The sequence below is a fragment of the Neltuma alba genome, unplaced genomic scaffold (genome assembly GCF_004799145.2).
Source record: "Neltuma alba isolate B1F8T4 unplaced genomic scaffold, ASM479914v2 tig00013769_pilon, whole genome shotgun sequence".
NCBI lineage: Eukaryota > Viridiplantae > Streptophyta > Magnoliopsida > Fabales > Fabaceae > Neltuma > Neltuma alba.
This window is the reverse complement of record NW_021637898.1, coordinates 1-15,262: the sequence shown is the minus strand read 5'-3', so window position 1 is coordinate 15,262 and position 15,262 is coordinate 1. Positions and strand designations below refer to the sequence as shown.

The 15,262-nt window shown below is 34.3% G+C and overlaps 1 protein-coding gene and 2 pseudogenes across 1 annotated transcript; 1 reads left to right on the top strand and 2 right to left on the bottom strand.

The window, feature by feature from the left end:
• Positions 1-6,664: 6,664 nt before the first annotated feature.
• On the bottom strand, positions 6,665-8,873 carry LOC114739112 (probable L-gulonolactone oxidase 6; annotated as a pseudogene).
• A 1,699-nt stretch (positions 8,874-10,572) lies between these two features.
• Positions 10,573-11,419, top strand: LOC114739108 (uncharacterized). Its single transcript, XM_028927158.1, has 2 exons — positions 10,573-10,614; positions 10,880-11,419. Exons 1-2 carry the CDS (start codon positions 10,573-10,575, stop codon positions 11,417-11,419), a joined length of 582 nt encoding a protein of 193 aa, XP_028782991.1.
• A 159-nt stretch (positions 11,420-11,578) lies between these two features.
• Positions 11,579-13,860, bottom strand: LOC114739113 (probable L-gulonolactone oxidase 6; annotated as a pseudogene).
• Positions 13,861-15,262: the final 1,402 nt, after the last annotated feature.

The window sequence follows — 15,262 nt, the reverse complement described above, 5'->3', positions numbered from 1 at the left end:
GCTAAGAAGAAGAAGAGAAGGGATTTAAGCATTTTCATAGTTGAAACTTGGCTTTCTGTATGTAAACTTTGGTCGTTGGTAAAGCATGCATGGCCCCTGCGAGATGTGTGTTATATATAGAGAGATTTGGGACAACGGTACAGAAATGAAAGGGTACTGAAATTTGACTGCTAACATAAATATGCTATTAGTCAGAGTATGATGAACTCATCGTATCATAAATTATCAACGAATGACGATACAATAATTTTATTACAACTCATTATTAGGCATTTATGTGCGTGTATTATAGACCTACAGTATATAGTATATACGTATGAAGACTAAAAGCCAGCCCGTTCGCACGTCTATTTGCAAATTTTTATGAGTATAAATATAAATGAGTGGCAGAAGGATTAAGCACGTAAATAATTTAATTTTGCTCCTCGCAAGATCGATGAAGTTTCGTTGAGGTGATATTTTTTCCACTCTGGAAATGTATTTTTAATGATGCTTATATAGATGTGTGTATTTAACAAAAATAAGAGATCGATCAATTCAACGCACATGCTAATGTCTTCTTTGGGAAATAAGAGTGAACCTGGGTTGTTGCCCGAAAAGACAATACAGACCGGAGTTTTGGGTTTTATTTTCTTCCTCTTTCTCCTTTTCTTATTTACCCTTAAATTAAAAAAAATGGAAAATTCATATTTAATATTTTTATAAATTGATTATTACAAACATAAATAAATAAATTTGAATTGCTAAAATCTTATCTATACAATTTATAACTGCAACACTGACAAAATAAAAAATTATTTTATAAAATGTTAAATTTGAATTGTCCATTTTTTGATCTAAAGATGGAGATAAAATACTGAGAAGAAACGTAGAAAGAAAAAGGAGAGGGCGGTCTGCGTTGGAAAAATGTGATGTAATTAATAGTAATGTGTAAAAAACTAAACAATAAACTAAACTTAAGCTTGACCAAAGGAAAAAAAACTAAACTTACAAGCAACAAGTTGGACTATTATCATTACTAATATTTTCCTCCAGATTATCCACCCTGGAAACATTACCCTCTTTTTTAGATCGATCCTATAGAAACCGTAACATACTTGTGCATGTAACGTAGAAACTTTGACAAACTACATAATTTATAAAAATAAAAAAATTAATTATATGTAATATTGAAATTAAACATGGGCCTCTCTTGAATCTATCCTGTCTAAATACAAAATGATTATTTTATTTTTATTTATTAATTGAATGATTTGTTACGAAAATAGTAGTGTAATATAAATAAAAGAATAAAGAATTTTGAAATATAAATTCTGTTACTACAATTAAATTTAAACGACTCAAATTTAATTTAACATAGGATATCAATCTATTCAAAGGAGATGGCCTGCCTAGTTAGAAGTAATGCGCTATAGAGCCAGTAACTCATTTCCATATAAAAATATTTTTTATTATATAAAAGCTTTTGTCAGAAGTATTATTATTTTTCTAAATATTAGTATTTGCTTTAATATTTTTCACCGAATAAATGACCACCTCTAATCAATGAATTTAATTCATCAAGAATAATTTTAATTTTTCCAAAGTATTAAAAAATTAATTTCAAACTAAATTTTCAATCTTTATAAAGTTATTAATGCATGTCTTTATCATAAGGATTGGATAGCATTAAAAATTTTAACAGAATGCGTAATCGATGAGAAGTGCAATTCATTTTTTAAATTTCTTGCAATACACAGGACTTCACTGGTTTCAACAGTTTGAATAATAAATTCACATGTTCAAAATTTGATTTGAAATATATATATATATACAATTTTCTCAAATTTTAATGCTTTTCAAAATCTTAGAAGAATTATAAAATTGGTAGGGTACGGTCATGCATTGTGACGCCGAATATGGAGAAATATGAGTTTGCACTTAGAGAACGTTCAAATTAAAAAGCCCCCCTCGCGATCTCATGGCATCCTCGCTGACGGCCATTCCATTCCGAACTTTCTTCCTTGATATCGTACGGAGACTGCCAAGCGCATCAGCAATTTCGTACAACCAATCACTACGGAGGAAGAAATATACAAAAGCCACTGAAAATCGGAGTTAATATAATTTTATTAGAATATAAAAATATTCATATGTAATTTTCTTCCAAAAGAAAATATTATTTAAATAAAAAATATTAATTAATAAGTAAATAGAACATTCATATATAAATCATATATTATCTAACATAACATAGTTAGTTTTTTCTTGTTTAGAGTCAAAACCACAATCATTTATAGTTTATTTCAAAAAAATAATCTCTTACTCGTAGCTAGGTTCAATGAACAAAAGGATTGGACATACTCATTAAGGAAACGAATTTGATCTTAGAGCATGCCATGACGCTTGAGGGAGGCATTTTCAAAGTTAAATGTTAAAACCTCAATTATGGCGCCAAGTAGAACTGGCGTCAAGGATTAGTTTGTTGTCGTAAATTTGGAATATGAGTAAGTTGAACCCCTTTGTTAAAAATTTGTCAAAAAAAAAATCCAATTCATATCCATTCAAGACTTTTAATAAATCAGTAATCAGCATCAATCCAATGACTGATTTATTAAGTTACTCGTTTGACCGAAAAACTCAAGTTTGGTTTTAATTTCATACTAGGAATCCGTTTAGCACAAGACAAGCATTAAAATAATAATAATAATAATAATAATAATAATAATTTATTATTATTATTATTATTATTATTGTTGTTGTTGTTTTCAACCATGAAAAGACGCGCGCACTAGAAGGAAATACAAGGTACCATTAAAAAAAAAAAAACCGGAAAGATAAAAGACATTTTTAACTATAGTCAACTTTATATACCTTTTATTTTTAATATAAGAATTTGACAGAGGATTGGATTTGATGTTAAATATAAAACCTTAAATTATTTTGTTTCCTAAATTTGTAATTTTTTTCTAAAATATCTTTATTGATTATTAAGGATTGTTAGGAAAAAAATAGTTCCAAAGCACATGTTAATTGAGAAAAGTCAATACATATTTATTATAATTAATCAATTTAAGTAATTTTTTTAATTTTTTCAACTTAGTTATTTTAGTTATCTAAATTTTCTATTAAGGATCGGAGATAATATTATATTAAGCTACTAGCAACAATTATTGTTATCAAACTTGTGAGTCCACCATCTAAGTTTAACGGTTTTACGTTTCTAACTTGCAAAATTGTGTCAACTTGTTCTTAAACTCATGCTAGTTATAAATTCGGTTAAACTTGCAAGTTTACTCATCTAGTTTATTGTTTTTATGTTTTTAGTTTACAAAATTGTGTTATCTTGTTTTTAAACTCATACTAAATTTTTGGGTTTAATTATATTTAGTGACTTTATATATGAATTTCATAAAGATTTCTTTGTTAAATATAGTAAATTATGAATGCTGATGGATTTAATTTTAATTATTTGGATTGAAAATATATTTAAATGGAACTAGTGTCATTTTTATATTTTAATTATTTAATTATATACTTTTAATATCAATTTATCAATACACAAATTTTTATGAGTATCTATCTTATGAGTTTGACAACCTTGGCGACAATATTAATGTTCAACTTAATCAATGAAAAAAATAATAGAAAAGGAATTTACAAAATTATTAAATTTCAAACCACGTCTGTTTCTTATGTTTTAACATGTTTTGATCCAAATAGTATCATATTTTTCTAGAAGTTTTTCTTTAAAATTATAAAATTTTTAGGTTGTTTTTATATCATTCTCCCTTAATAATTTGAATAATCTCATTTTTCTAGTTACATTTATATCTCATCAAATATGAAATACTACTTCTGATTCTTAATATAAGAATTTGTTTGATTTTTATTTTGATCATAAATATAAAATCCCAATCCATTTTATTTATCATATTTATCGATTTTTTTTAAGATAATCCTTTTAATAATAATAGTTCTAGGCAATAAATTTGATTAGTAAAAATGTTTTTAAAAAAATAATACCTACTTATTATAAATAGTTAATTTAATTTTTTAATTCATTCAAATTAATTAACTGATTCTTATATTTAGGATAAGTGGTAGTATTTTGAAAAGTCAGCTCTGTAAGTGGTAGTATTTTGAAAAGTCAGCTATGTAGATAAATAAGCGATGAAAGCAACCGTCGCGGATCATCCATACAAGTTACATAACTAGATTTACTCAATTATTTTATTTCTGTCTTGAGTCACATGACTAGATGTCCTCATCAAATCATATCATCATTTTGACACGTTCCACTAACCATCTCAGTTTTCAAAATCACTGATCATATTATTAATATAATATATTATCATCCCTCCCTCCCATTTCTAAGAGCCGTCTGGGTTAAATTTAATTTTAAATATAACATCTTAATTTATTTTATCTTTCATGTATTTATTATAATTAATAATCTATCTAATTTTTGATAATCTATCCAAATTAACTAGGTAACTTTTATATTAAGAACTAGAGAGAGTAACTTTTAAATGGATCTCTTTTGGGCAAAAAAAAAAATGCATTGCAGTAATTTTTTTTTTTTAAGACTCAGTGCATTATAATAAATAAGTTATAAATTAATTTATATAAACTGGATTAGGCTCACAGGTAGGCTAGGTCGTAGTTTTGCTTGGGATCTAGCGCCGGACTTATCTCTCTCTCTCTCTTTATGTGCGTGCGTGTGTGTGTGTTAGTACCAATGTTTTAAAAGCCGGACCGGAAGTCGAACCGGAAAGATCAACGGGTCATGGTTCAATCGGTCGGATCGGTCGGACCGTTCGGTCAGACCGGTGACGCAATAATTAATTTAAAAAATATATATACATATAATTAGTATATATGAAAAATATCAAATTATTAAATAATTTAGAAATGCATTAAATAATCTAAAATTATAATAAAATCATTGAAAATGGACTAAAACCTTATATATTTAATTTTATGTATGTTTAAAATATTTAATGATATTACAAATTATCAATTCATTCAAATCAAAATATTTTTTAAAAGATAGATCAAATATCGAAACAAAAAGACTAGCGACTCATGATTTTAACACCACAATATATGAAATTTCAATGAAATAATACTATATGGTTATAACTAGTCTAAAAATATATTAGGATATTTAAGGGGATCAATTTTTTTATTTTTCTTCTATTTTTTTAAAATTTTTTAGTATTTTTCAGTCAGGCTAAAAAACCGTCCGGTTTTCTGAAAACCGTTCCGGTTCCCGGTCCAACTCCGGTTTCCGGCTTAATAACGGCTCAACTCCGGTCCAATCCGGCTCAACTATGTGAACGGTTTTTTGGTCCAAACCGAGCCGTTAACGAGTCCGGGTGACGGTTCAACCGGTCCGACCGTCCGGTCCGGTCCGGTTCTTTAATCATTGGTTAGTACGAGTGTACGACACGCCATTGCATTCACATCATGGGTCAACACAAACGCTGAGAGCCATTGCCTGCAAAGTCCCTGCACGTAGCCAAACGAAAAACGAATTACGTGTAAGAGTCAAGGCCCCGTTAGGTACGCAAACTCATACAATGGTTTTTGAATTTCTGAACAATTAAATTTCATCAAATAGCTTGAATTCAATGTCCACACTAAGACCTTGCATGTGTGATACGCTATTTAATTGGGACTTTAACTTCACAAAGTACGAGCTTTAGCGATGTCGTCAGACTTTTCAATCCACGTGTTTTGAGACATTAAGCTTATGACTTATTTTCTCATGTAAATATATATATGTTCTCTAAATATACAAAATACATTCATACGCAATGAGTATAAAGGATAAGGATTGTGAGTTAATCGATTCTCCCAATTCAATGTGCTACCACACCACCTTTGCATGCATTAATTCCCTTTGTATGTATATTTGTATGGCTTTTTATCGTCATCCATATCAATTCAAACTTTTAAAGCACACTTTTTAGGTTTATAAGCGAAAATGAAAAATAAAAAAAATGTTTGCATTTTTTTGGGCTAAGAATTCCTTTTTGTTAGGAACATATTGGGCCTAGCCAGAACATCCATATTGGCCCGCTACCTGTTTGCAAAACGTGGGCTTGTATTCAAAGAAACCATAGCCCTTAGTCTAGTCTTGGTTAATCCATAGAAAACCAAAATTCAAATTCTCGTTGAGAGATATATTCATATTTAATAGCTGATAGTCTATATTTCGGAAAAACAAAGGAATGGCTTTTTGAGATGACTTTTATTTTAAAAAAATAATATTCATTTGTTTAGTAACGGGAACATATGACCTCGTTAATATGACACCCCATGTTATAACTCTTGTAATTAATTACAAAGCCCATCATATGTATGAGAAGAAACCAAAAAAGGGACACAATAATATCAATGTTCATAATAAACTGATTGCACAAGTTCTCATTCTTCAAGTGCTTGGAAAATTTGTAGAATTTATTTAGATACTAAAAGAAGTATATACTTTTGTGCGACTGCAATTTTTAGGAGTACTAAATTTAAGAAAAATCGCATCAAACTGTAAGTACCATGTCACATTACAGGTTACAGACAATTATATATATAGTTCTTTTTATTAAATTTACAACAATTATTATTAATGACAATATAATATTATTCCATGACAAAAGATAATAAAAAACGTAAACACCAAATATAAAATATCACACTATGAAAAGCCCTTCGATCTGAATTATTCTTCCGCTACAAGGTCTTTTTCAGATAAATCTCAGCCTTCGAAAGCACAAACCCTGGCTTCCTTATAAACCTTCCCAGGCCTGCAATAATATTTTTTGGTTGGAGCACAATGACGATCCTCTGAACATATGCATAAGCCTTCGAGAGCACATCCATCCCTCATTATCGTCGCATCTTTTCTTAACCCTAAAATCTGATCTGTCCACTCGTTCGAGAAAAGTCCTTGTGGATCATACTTTCTTTTCACAGTTACAAATTTACTTGCATTTGGATACTTCTTGATCACTCCATTGAATGCTAAATTCCTGTTCTTTCCCCAGTGGGGCAACCCTCCATATTTAAACAACCCTATCTGCTCAATCTCCTCAAGAATGTCCTCAAACAGTCTAGGAGCCAGGGGTCCTTGCTTCTGTAATATAAAAAATCAAAATCCACAGAATCTTTTGTTCTTCCCAAGTAAGCACTTGAAGCTTTGATATAGCGCAGGTGAAAGCCATCATAGAGATCTAATCCACACAGTGCTCGTGGCTCTAATTCAACTAGCTTCTTCACATCTTTGATGAAACTTGAAACATTAGACAAGGAGATGGTGAAGGCCGTTTCGTAAAAGAACGCAAGTTGGAATCTAGAATCCCAGGGGCATACGGTCAGCAACGCGTCTTCTTTACTATCTAGGCATGACCCAGATGATTGCAAGCGATTGTTTTGTCCAATCACTGGGTATCCAGTAAAGTTTGCGCCTATTTATGCATAAAGAAACTAATAAGTTCTGATATTAATGATGGTTAAATCAAGTATGGACGAAGGAAAAAAAATGCTCACAGCGTGTTTGTCAAAATGCGTAAGTGGAAAATTATAAAAAAGGAGCGAGTACGTACCGTTGTTAGTGAAGCCATAAGCAGATGCCTCAGCCGTCCTGATATCCAACTGTGCATCAAGGCATTTTCCTTTAGCGTCCCTTGTTGCTTCTTGAAGTTCCTCTGTTACAGAAAATTCCAACTTCTCCTTAGTTTAGTTTTCTGGAAAGACTTAAAAAATTTTTTATGTGTTATTAATTAAAAAGAACGAAAATTATTTATAAATAACCTGTGCCTCTGATAGTAGTTAATTGAGCAGAGGGAGCAGATCGAAGTGCGAGTAAATCAGAGAGACCATCTCCAGAGCGATTAATAGGCACTCGATCATCAATTCTGAACGCAGCCTTTTTGTGAAGGATACCACGACAAATCACCAAACTCGTGCTCTTTCCCAAATCTAATCAATTCATCTCCCAAGTCTGCATCACTCTTCGTCACGTACGTAATTGCTCGCTTAAACATGGGCTCTAATTCGAAGGTGACCTGCAAATTAAAACCACCACCTCTTATATATAACTATATTTTTCTTAATTAAATTTAGTAAAATTGGAATAAAAAACTTATGCAACCGTTGGACAGAAAGAAATCTTCATATAAACATGAACAAATATTGTGCCAGTTAATTTAAGGTAAAAAAATTAAATTTATATCACTTGATAACTCAAGTAGTTAAGCACAATGGATGGAGCACAACTCAAGTAACTAATGTAAGAGAGATTGTTCATAATTATGAATTAAATAAGTAAGGAATTTGACCAAACAGAAAATCACATTTGTAAATTAATGGGATGGGAGACACACCTGAGAAACAACTCCGAGAACCCCCAGTGAAACCTTGGCTGCATTTAGTTCTTCATCGGACTCAGTCAGGCTCCTCACCTTCGCATACCCTTCTTCCGCCGTGGCCGGCGTCACAATCCTCATCGACACCACATACTCATGAACCGCACCGCCCTTTCCCCACAAAGAGCTGCCGTGAGCCCCCGTGGCCAACAGTCCCGCCACCGTCAGACCCCACCAATACGGCGTCTGTAACAATGCCAACCCATTCCTCGCCGCCTCATTGATCAGGTCCCTCACAAGGACTCCACTCTCTACCGTCATTCTTCTGTTTTCCACATCAACGTTCACGACACGGTTGAGCTTATTGGTGCTTATTATGATCCCGTCTTGGCCTCCAGGGCACGCAAGCTTGGGGATGCTGTGGGAATGCCTGGTGGCTGCTTTCATTTTTGTGTTGGATTTTGAAGCCGAAGCCACCACGGAAATAAGCTCTTTCTCGGTGGTAGGGTAGAGTACTTTGGATGCTCGGCAAGGGATCCGGTCGTTGAAGGCGCCATAAGCGTTATCGATGATGCAGTTTGTGTTGTTGGAAGTGCATTGACGGGGTCACTTGGGGGAGAAGAAAGAACCCCATTCACGAAAACAAAGAAGATGGTGAGAATGGATGTTTTGAGCATTTTCATGGTTGACTGAAACTTCACTTCACTGTGTATTACCTAGTGATAATGTGTGTCTATATATAAATTTTAGGGCGGGGGGCTTTTGGGCCTGGGAGAAATTTTGGAGCGCCTTGAAATTTGACTTTCAAATGTCAGCTATAAATTGTCAAAGAATGACGATGCCATAATATTTTGCCACTCATATTGATAGGTATATGTTTATATTTTATCGTACATTTGAACAATCAAAGCCAGCCCTTTTTTTAACCAGAAAAAGCCAGCTCGTTAACGTGTGGATTAGCAAAGTTTTATGAGTTCAGTCAAAGTATACGTTTTTTTAAAATTCACATCAAATCTTAATTTAATTCTTTAAGCTTATAAAGTGAATTTTTTCAGTTTCTTAGTATCATTTATCTAACTTCATTGAAAATATTGATTGAACAAAATTTAAATAGTTATTTCTGCAGTTAAATGTTAACAAAGTATGCTTAAATTTTTAAATACGAAAATAATTATATATTAAAAAATTAAAATTTTAAGCATGTTATATCTGTATTTAATTATAGACTCACCATTTAAATTTTGTTGATCACATTTCTTTGCTAACGCAAACATTTCTCACCATTTAAATTTTGTTGATCACATTTCTTTGCTAACGCAAACATTTGTTTCATTGTTTAATATCCACGTATTTTCCACCCGTTTAGCCAAACATTGTTTTCACCCATTGTTTTTTTTATTTAGAAGATAATGTTATGATGCTTTCGTTTATGACCAGATCACTATTTATTGTACATTTTTTTAACTTTGCGATGTTTGACTTTTTTGTTTCATCCAATTTAAAATACTTTTTTTCCAAAGCATAATTATTCTTTTATCAGGAGCAATTTTGTTCGAGGCATTATTAGATACTAAATATGAGTACCTCTTCTAATGAGAATTTAAATATTAATTCGTCACTACGTGAAGGACTAATCCCCTCTCCTTATCCAACTAGTTTGTCAACGTGAAATACTTTTAAAAGTTATCTATTTGTGGTAATGTGCCATCGTCGGTTCATTATTGGGCTTGTTTCTGGACCGAGGGCTAATTTATTTATTTATTTATTTTTATGTGAAAGGCCTAATTGTATTTGGATGCAAACATGAGCTTAAATAGGAGGAGGTGGGCATAAATTCACAATTGAATGGGTCAAACACATAATGAAGAAAAAATTAATTCTTCTGGTTCGGTATAGTTTTAATTTATTTGTAACTTCAAAGTAAAAAAAAAAAAAAGATTATTTATAGCTTAGTCCCTGAGTTTTGACCACTATAAAATTTTTAATTAGGTCTTATATTAAGAAGAGGAAGAATATATATGAGATATAACCAGATACGCAATGAGTATAAAGGATAAGAATGAGTTGATAAGATAGCTTTACCCTAATCCCGTCATCCGTATCCATTCAAACCGATTGGGCTTGCATGGTTGCAACATACTGGGCCGATGCATATGGGGTTGTATCCAAGGAAGAGCCCATACCGCATTACCGATTACGGTTTCCGAAGTAGAAACGTCCGTTAATGCAATTCATTGGAACTAAAGGAAAGAGCACCGAGCTACGGGTACCATATCCCATTGCAGATTACAGACAATCATCTATATATATATATATATATATATTCTTCTCAGGACCCACGCACGACTGGGTTCGGCATAATCTGCGAGCCAGCTACAGAGGAGAGAAGGGGTAATGGAAGAGCCTTTTCATTGTTATCTGCTGGTTGATTTGAAGGAACCGTAACAACCTCGCTCATGAAAATGGCAATGGGGATACAGACAAAATTTATGACCATGCTACAGCAATTTTGAGATGCATGTATATCGCAGCTAGGAAGCTCAACTAGGAAGCTCAAAGGTGTCAATCTCAGTGGAAAAGAGACCGTGCGATGTTCAAATCCCAGTTCGGATGAAGTGGGGAGGACATACGTCCAGGTCGATGGTGCCTTCTCCTATACTTCCTCGACAGCAGCTTGCGGTGGGGTTATCATCGACCACAACCAGGGCATTAAAGAGGGCTTCAAGACCCGACTAATCTCCGGTGATGTCCTAACTGCTGAACTCTGGGGATGTCTTTTTGGCCTAAAGAGAGCGTGGAATAGTGGCTTTAGAAACGTGGTCCTTAGATTGGACTCCTCCGATGCCATTCGGTTACTTAAGGACCCTACGCCAGAGCTGAATGAAGACTGGGCTTTGATTGAAGAAGTCAAGAATATGCTCAAGCGGAACTGGAGAGTGGAATGTCAACTCTTTGACAGAGACGACAACTGGATGGCAGACATGCTGGCCAAGCAGGCTCTAAACGACAAACCGGGGTTTATCATCCTGGGCCCTGATAGCGTTCAACCATCTTGGACTCGGATGGCATAGGATAGTTTGCTCAACTTGTTCTGGTTTTGTTAGTTTTGCATTTCATTTCCTTTGTATTAAAAAAAATCTATATATATCGTTATTTTATTAAACTAACATCAATTATGAGAAATAACACTCCACCACAACAAAAAAAAGACACATCAAAAATATAAAAAATCACATTATATAAAAACACTTCGATTTGAACTATTTCTCCACTACAAACCTTGTCTTCAGACAAGTCTCAACCTTCAAAAGTACAAACTCTAGCTTTCTTGTAAACCCTCCCTGGCCTACAATAATATTTCTTGGCTGGAGCACAATGACGATCTTCGGAGCATATGCATAAACCTTCAAGAGCACACCCATCCCTTAATATTACATCTTTACTTAATCCTAGAACGTGATCGGTCCACTCATTAGAGAAAATGCCCTGGGGATCATACTTTATTTTCACACTTAAAAATTTATTTGCATTTGGATACTTGTTGATCACTTCCTTGAATGCGAAATTCCTATTTTTCCCCAGTGAGGTAACCCTCCATATTTGAGCAATCCAATCTGCTCAATCTCCTCAAAAATGTCCTCAAAAAGCCTAGGAGTCAGTGGGTCCTTGCTTCTGTAATATACAAAATCAAAATCCACAGAATCCTCTGTTTTTCCCAAGTAAGCACTTGAAGATTTGATATAGCGCAGGAGGATGCCGCCATTTAGCTCTATTCCACACAGTGCTTGCGGCTCTAATTCAACAAGCTTCTCCACATCTCTGATGAAGCTTGAAAGATTAGATAAGGAGATGCTGAAGGCTGTTTCGTAGAAGAACAAAAGCTGGAGTCTAGAATCCCAGGAGCAAATGGTGAGCAATGCGTCTTCTTTGCCATCTAGGCATGACCCAGATGATTGTATGCGATTGTTTTGTCCAATCACCGGGTATCCAGTAAAGATTGTACCTATTTATGAATAAAGAAACTAATAAGTTGCGATATTATTGCTGGTTGAAAATCATCTATGGACGAAGAAAAAAGTGTTCATAGTGTGTTCGTTAAAATGCGCAAGTGGAAAAATGAGAAAGAAGAACGAGAACCGTTGTTAGTCAAGCCAAAAGCAGATGTCTGCGCTGTCCTAGTGGCCGACTGTGCATCACGGCATTTTCCATTAGCGTCCCTCGTTGCTTCTTGAAGCTCCTCTGTTACAGAAATTCCAACTTCAACTTAGTTTAGTTTCTGGAAAGACTAAAACATTTGCGTGTTTCATATCAACTGCTTCTAATTTGTGGGCAGTTGTGCTCTGTGCCTGACGTCGCTTGTAATTGTGAATGAAAAACCAGCTTCTTCCCTCACTTGAACTCAAGTATATATGTAGTTAAGAGAATAAAAAAGAAAGATATGTAGTGAACCTGTGGCTCTGGCAGAAGCTAATTGAATAGTCGGAGTGTGACGAAATCCAAGGGTATCATAGAGACCATGTCCAGGCTGATTAATGGGCACTCGATCATCAACTCTGTACAGTGCCTTCTTTTGTGTGGGTAACCATGTCACATCACCAAACTCGTGCTCTTTCCCAAATCTAATCACTTCCTCTCCCAAATCTGAATCATTCTTCATCACGTACGCAAGCGATCGCTTAAACAAGGGTTCTAACTGTAACGTTACCTGCAGATTAAAAGCGCCAAATGCATTAACCCCGGCGCAGTAATCTAGCCTAATCAAATTTTAGTTTAACTTAATTGGTATGATTTTACTGTTTCATAATATTATTGCGATGACATGAAGACGAATAAAGAGATACCTGAGAAACAACCCCAAGAACCCCAAGCGACACCTTGGCTGCATCAAGTTCTTCATCTGACTCATTCAGGCTCCTCGCCTTCGCATACCCTTCTTCCGCCGTCGCCGGCGTCACAATCCTCATGGACACCACATACTCATGAACCGCACTTCCCTTTCCCCACAGCGAGCTGCCGTGAGCCCCCGTCGCCAACAGTCCCGCCACCGTCAGTCCCCACCAGTACGGCGTATACGGCAACGCCAACCCATTCTTGGCCGCCTCATTGATCAGGTCTCTCAGAAGCACCCCACTCTCTACCGTCATCCTTCTGTTAACTACATCAACATTCACTACATGGTTGAGCTTGTTGGTGCTTATTATGATACCCTCATGGCCTCCGGGGCAAGCAAGCTTGGGCATGCTGTGGGAATATCTCGTCGCTGCTTTCACTTTTGTGTTGGATTTTGATGCTGAAGCCACCATGGAAATAAGCTCCTGCTCCGTGTTTGGGTACATTACTTGGGATGCTCTGCAAGTGCTCCGGTCGTTGAAGGCGCCATAAGAGTTAGTGATGACGCAGTTTGTGTTGTTGGCAGTGCACTTGACGGGGTCATCAGGGGGAGATGATACAACCCCATTCACGAAAACTAAGAGGAAGATGATGAGAATGGATGTTTTGAGCACTTTCATGGTTGATTGAAACTTCTCTGCAAGCTTGTTCTCTGCAGAAGTATTAGTGAATCATCCCAGTGATAATGTGCATATAAATGTGCAGATTCTAGAGCTAGGAGCTTTTGGACCAGAGAGAAAGTATAGGGAGCGTCGACATTTGACTTCAAACATCAACATGTCTTGGTCACAGTGCGACCTCGTCACATCTTAAATCATAAGTTATCAAAGAATGACAATGCCATAATATTTTACTACTCGCAGTGTTAGGTATATGTGCGTTCTATGTCAAGAATCAAAGCCAGCCCGTTCACACGTGGATTAGCAGAGTTTTACAATAAGCCCATATAATAAAGGAAGTGCAAGGCTGCCTGAATTGAAGAGGATAATTAAAGCGTACTTGAAATAAAAATCCGTCTCAACCACCGAAAGATCGATCAACAGAGTTACAGTGAAGTGAATTTTTTTTTTTTTTATGGCAAAACTCGAAGGAAACTTGCAGTTATTGTGTTCCTAGAGAATGCAATTGCATGATCGGTGATGGTCTCACTTCTACTTCTCTGCTAGACATGACTTCTAGCACCTCTACACACAAAGAAGTTATGAGATTACAATCTCCAGCGAGTTAATTTCTTGTTCCAGGCTTTGCCTTTCTTATTTACCGAGAAAAAAATAAAGACTTGGAATCAACTTATGATAGTAAAAACTCCCCGCGATCTCTTTTCCATTAAGCAAAATATTTACTTCCTTGTTTTAAATCCTGGTATTTCCTATGGCGTTTAGCCAAACATTGCTTTCATAACATCTTTTTATTCATAAAAATATTGTTCTGATGCTTTCATTCTAATTTAGACCCTTCATTATATATATTCCTTACAGATTACAGCATTTGACTTGGATTAGTATGCAATCTCTGGATGACTTGGACTTTCAGTCATATTTGGGTTCTGTACTTCTTTCGCTGTTATTTCGTTCTGGTTATACATACAACTCATCAGAAATTTTTGTATAACGGATTTTAGATATCCGTGGTACGTCTCTCCCTGTGGGTCATTATCACTCTCTCACGTTAATTCTTTATTCTTTATTTTTTTTTTTATAAAACCCTTAAACCACTTTTTTAAGATTAAAAAATAATTAGATTAGGTATATGTTAAAATTTTTTACAATTTTCATAAAATTATTGTTAATCAATTAAAGGTTTAAGTCAGAATGAAAGAGCAGGGTATTTTTTAAAATTAGTTATAAATGTTTTATTATACTACCTCTAATCCTTAATATAAACCTTGTTTGATTTTTTATTTTGTCCCAAATATAACATTTCAATCCATTTTTTCTCTTACATTTATTCATTTTTTCTAAAGTAGTTTTTCTAATAATAGTAGTTCTAGCTAATACACTTGATCAGCAAGAATATTTAGGAAA

Excerpts from the sequence above, each read along its gene's own strand:
- LOC114739108 (XM_028927158.1), top strand. The coding sequence starts at position 10,573 with ATGCAATTCATTGGAACTAAAGGAAAGAGCACCGAGCTACGG. Across the intron at positions 10,615-10,879 it reads GAAAGAGCACCGAGCTACGG|CTAGGAAGCTCAACTAGGAA; the intron begins GTACCATATCCC and ends TGTATATCGCAG.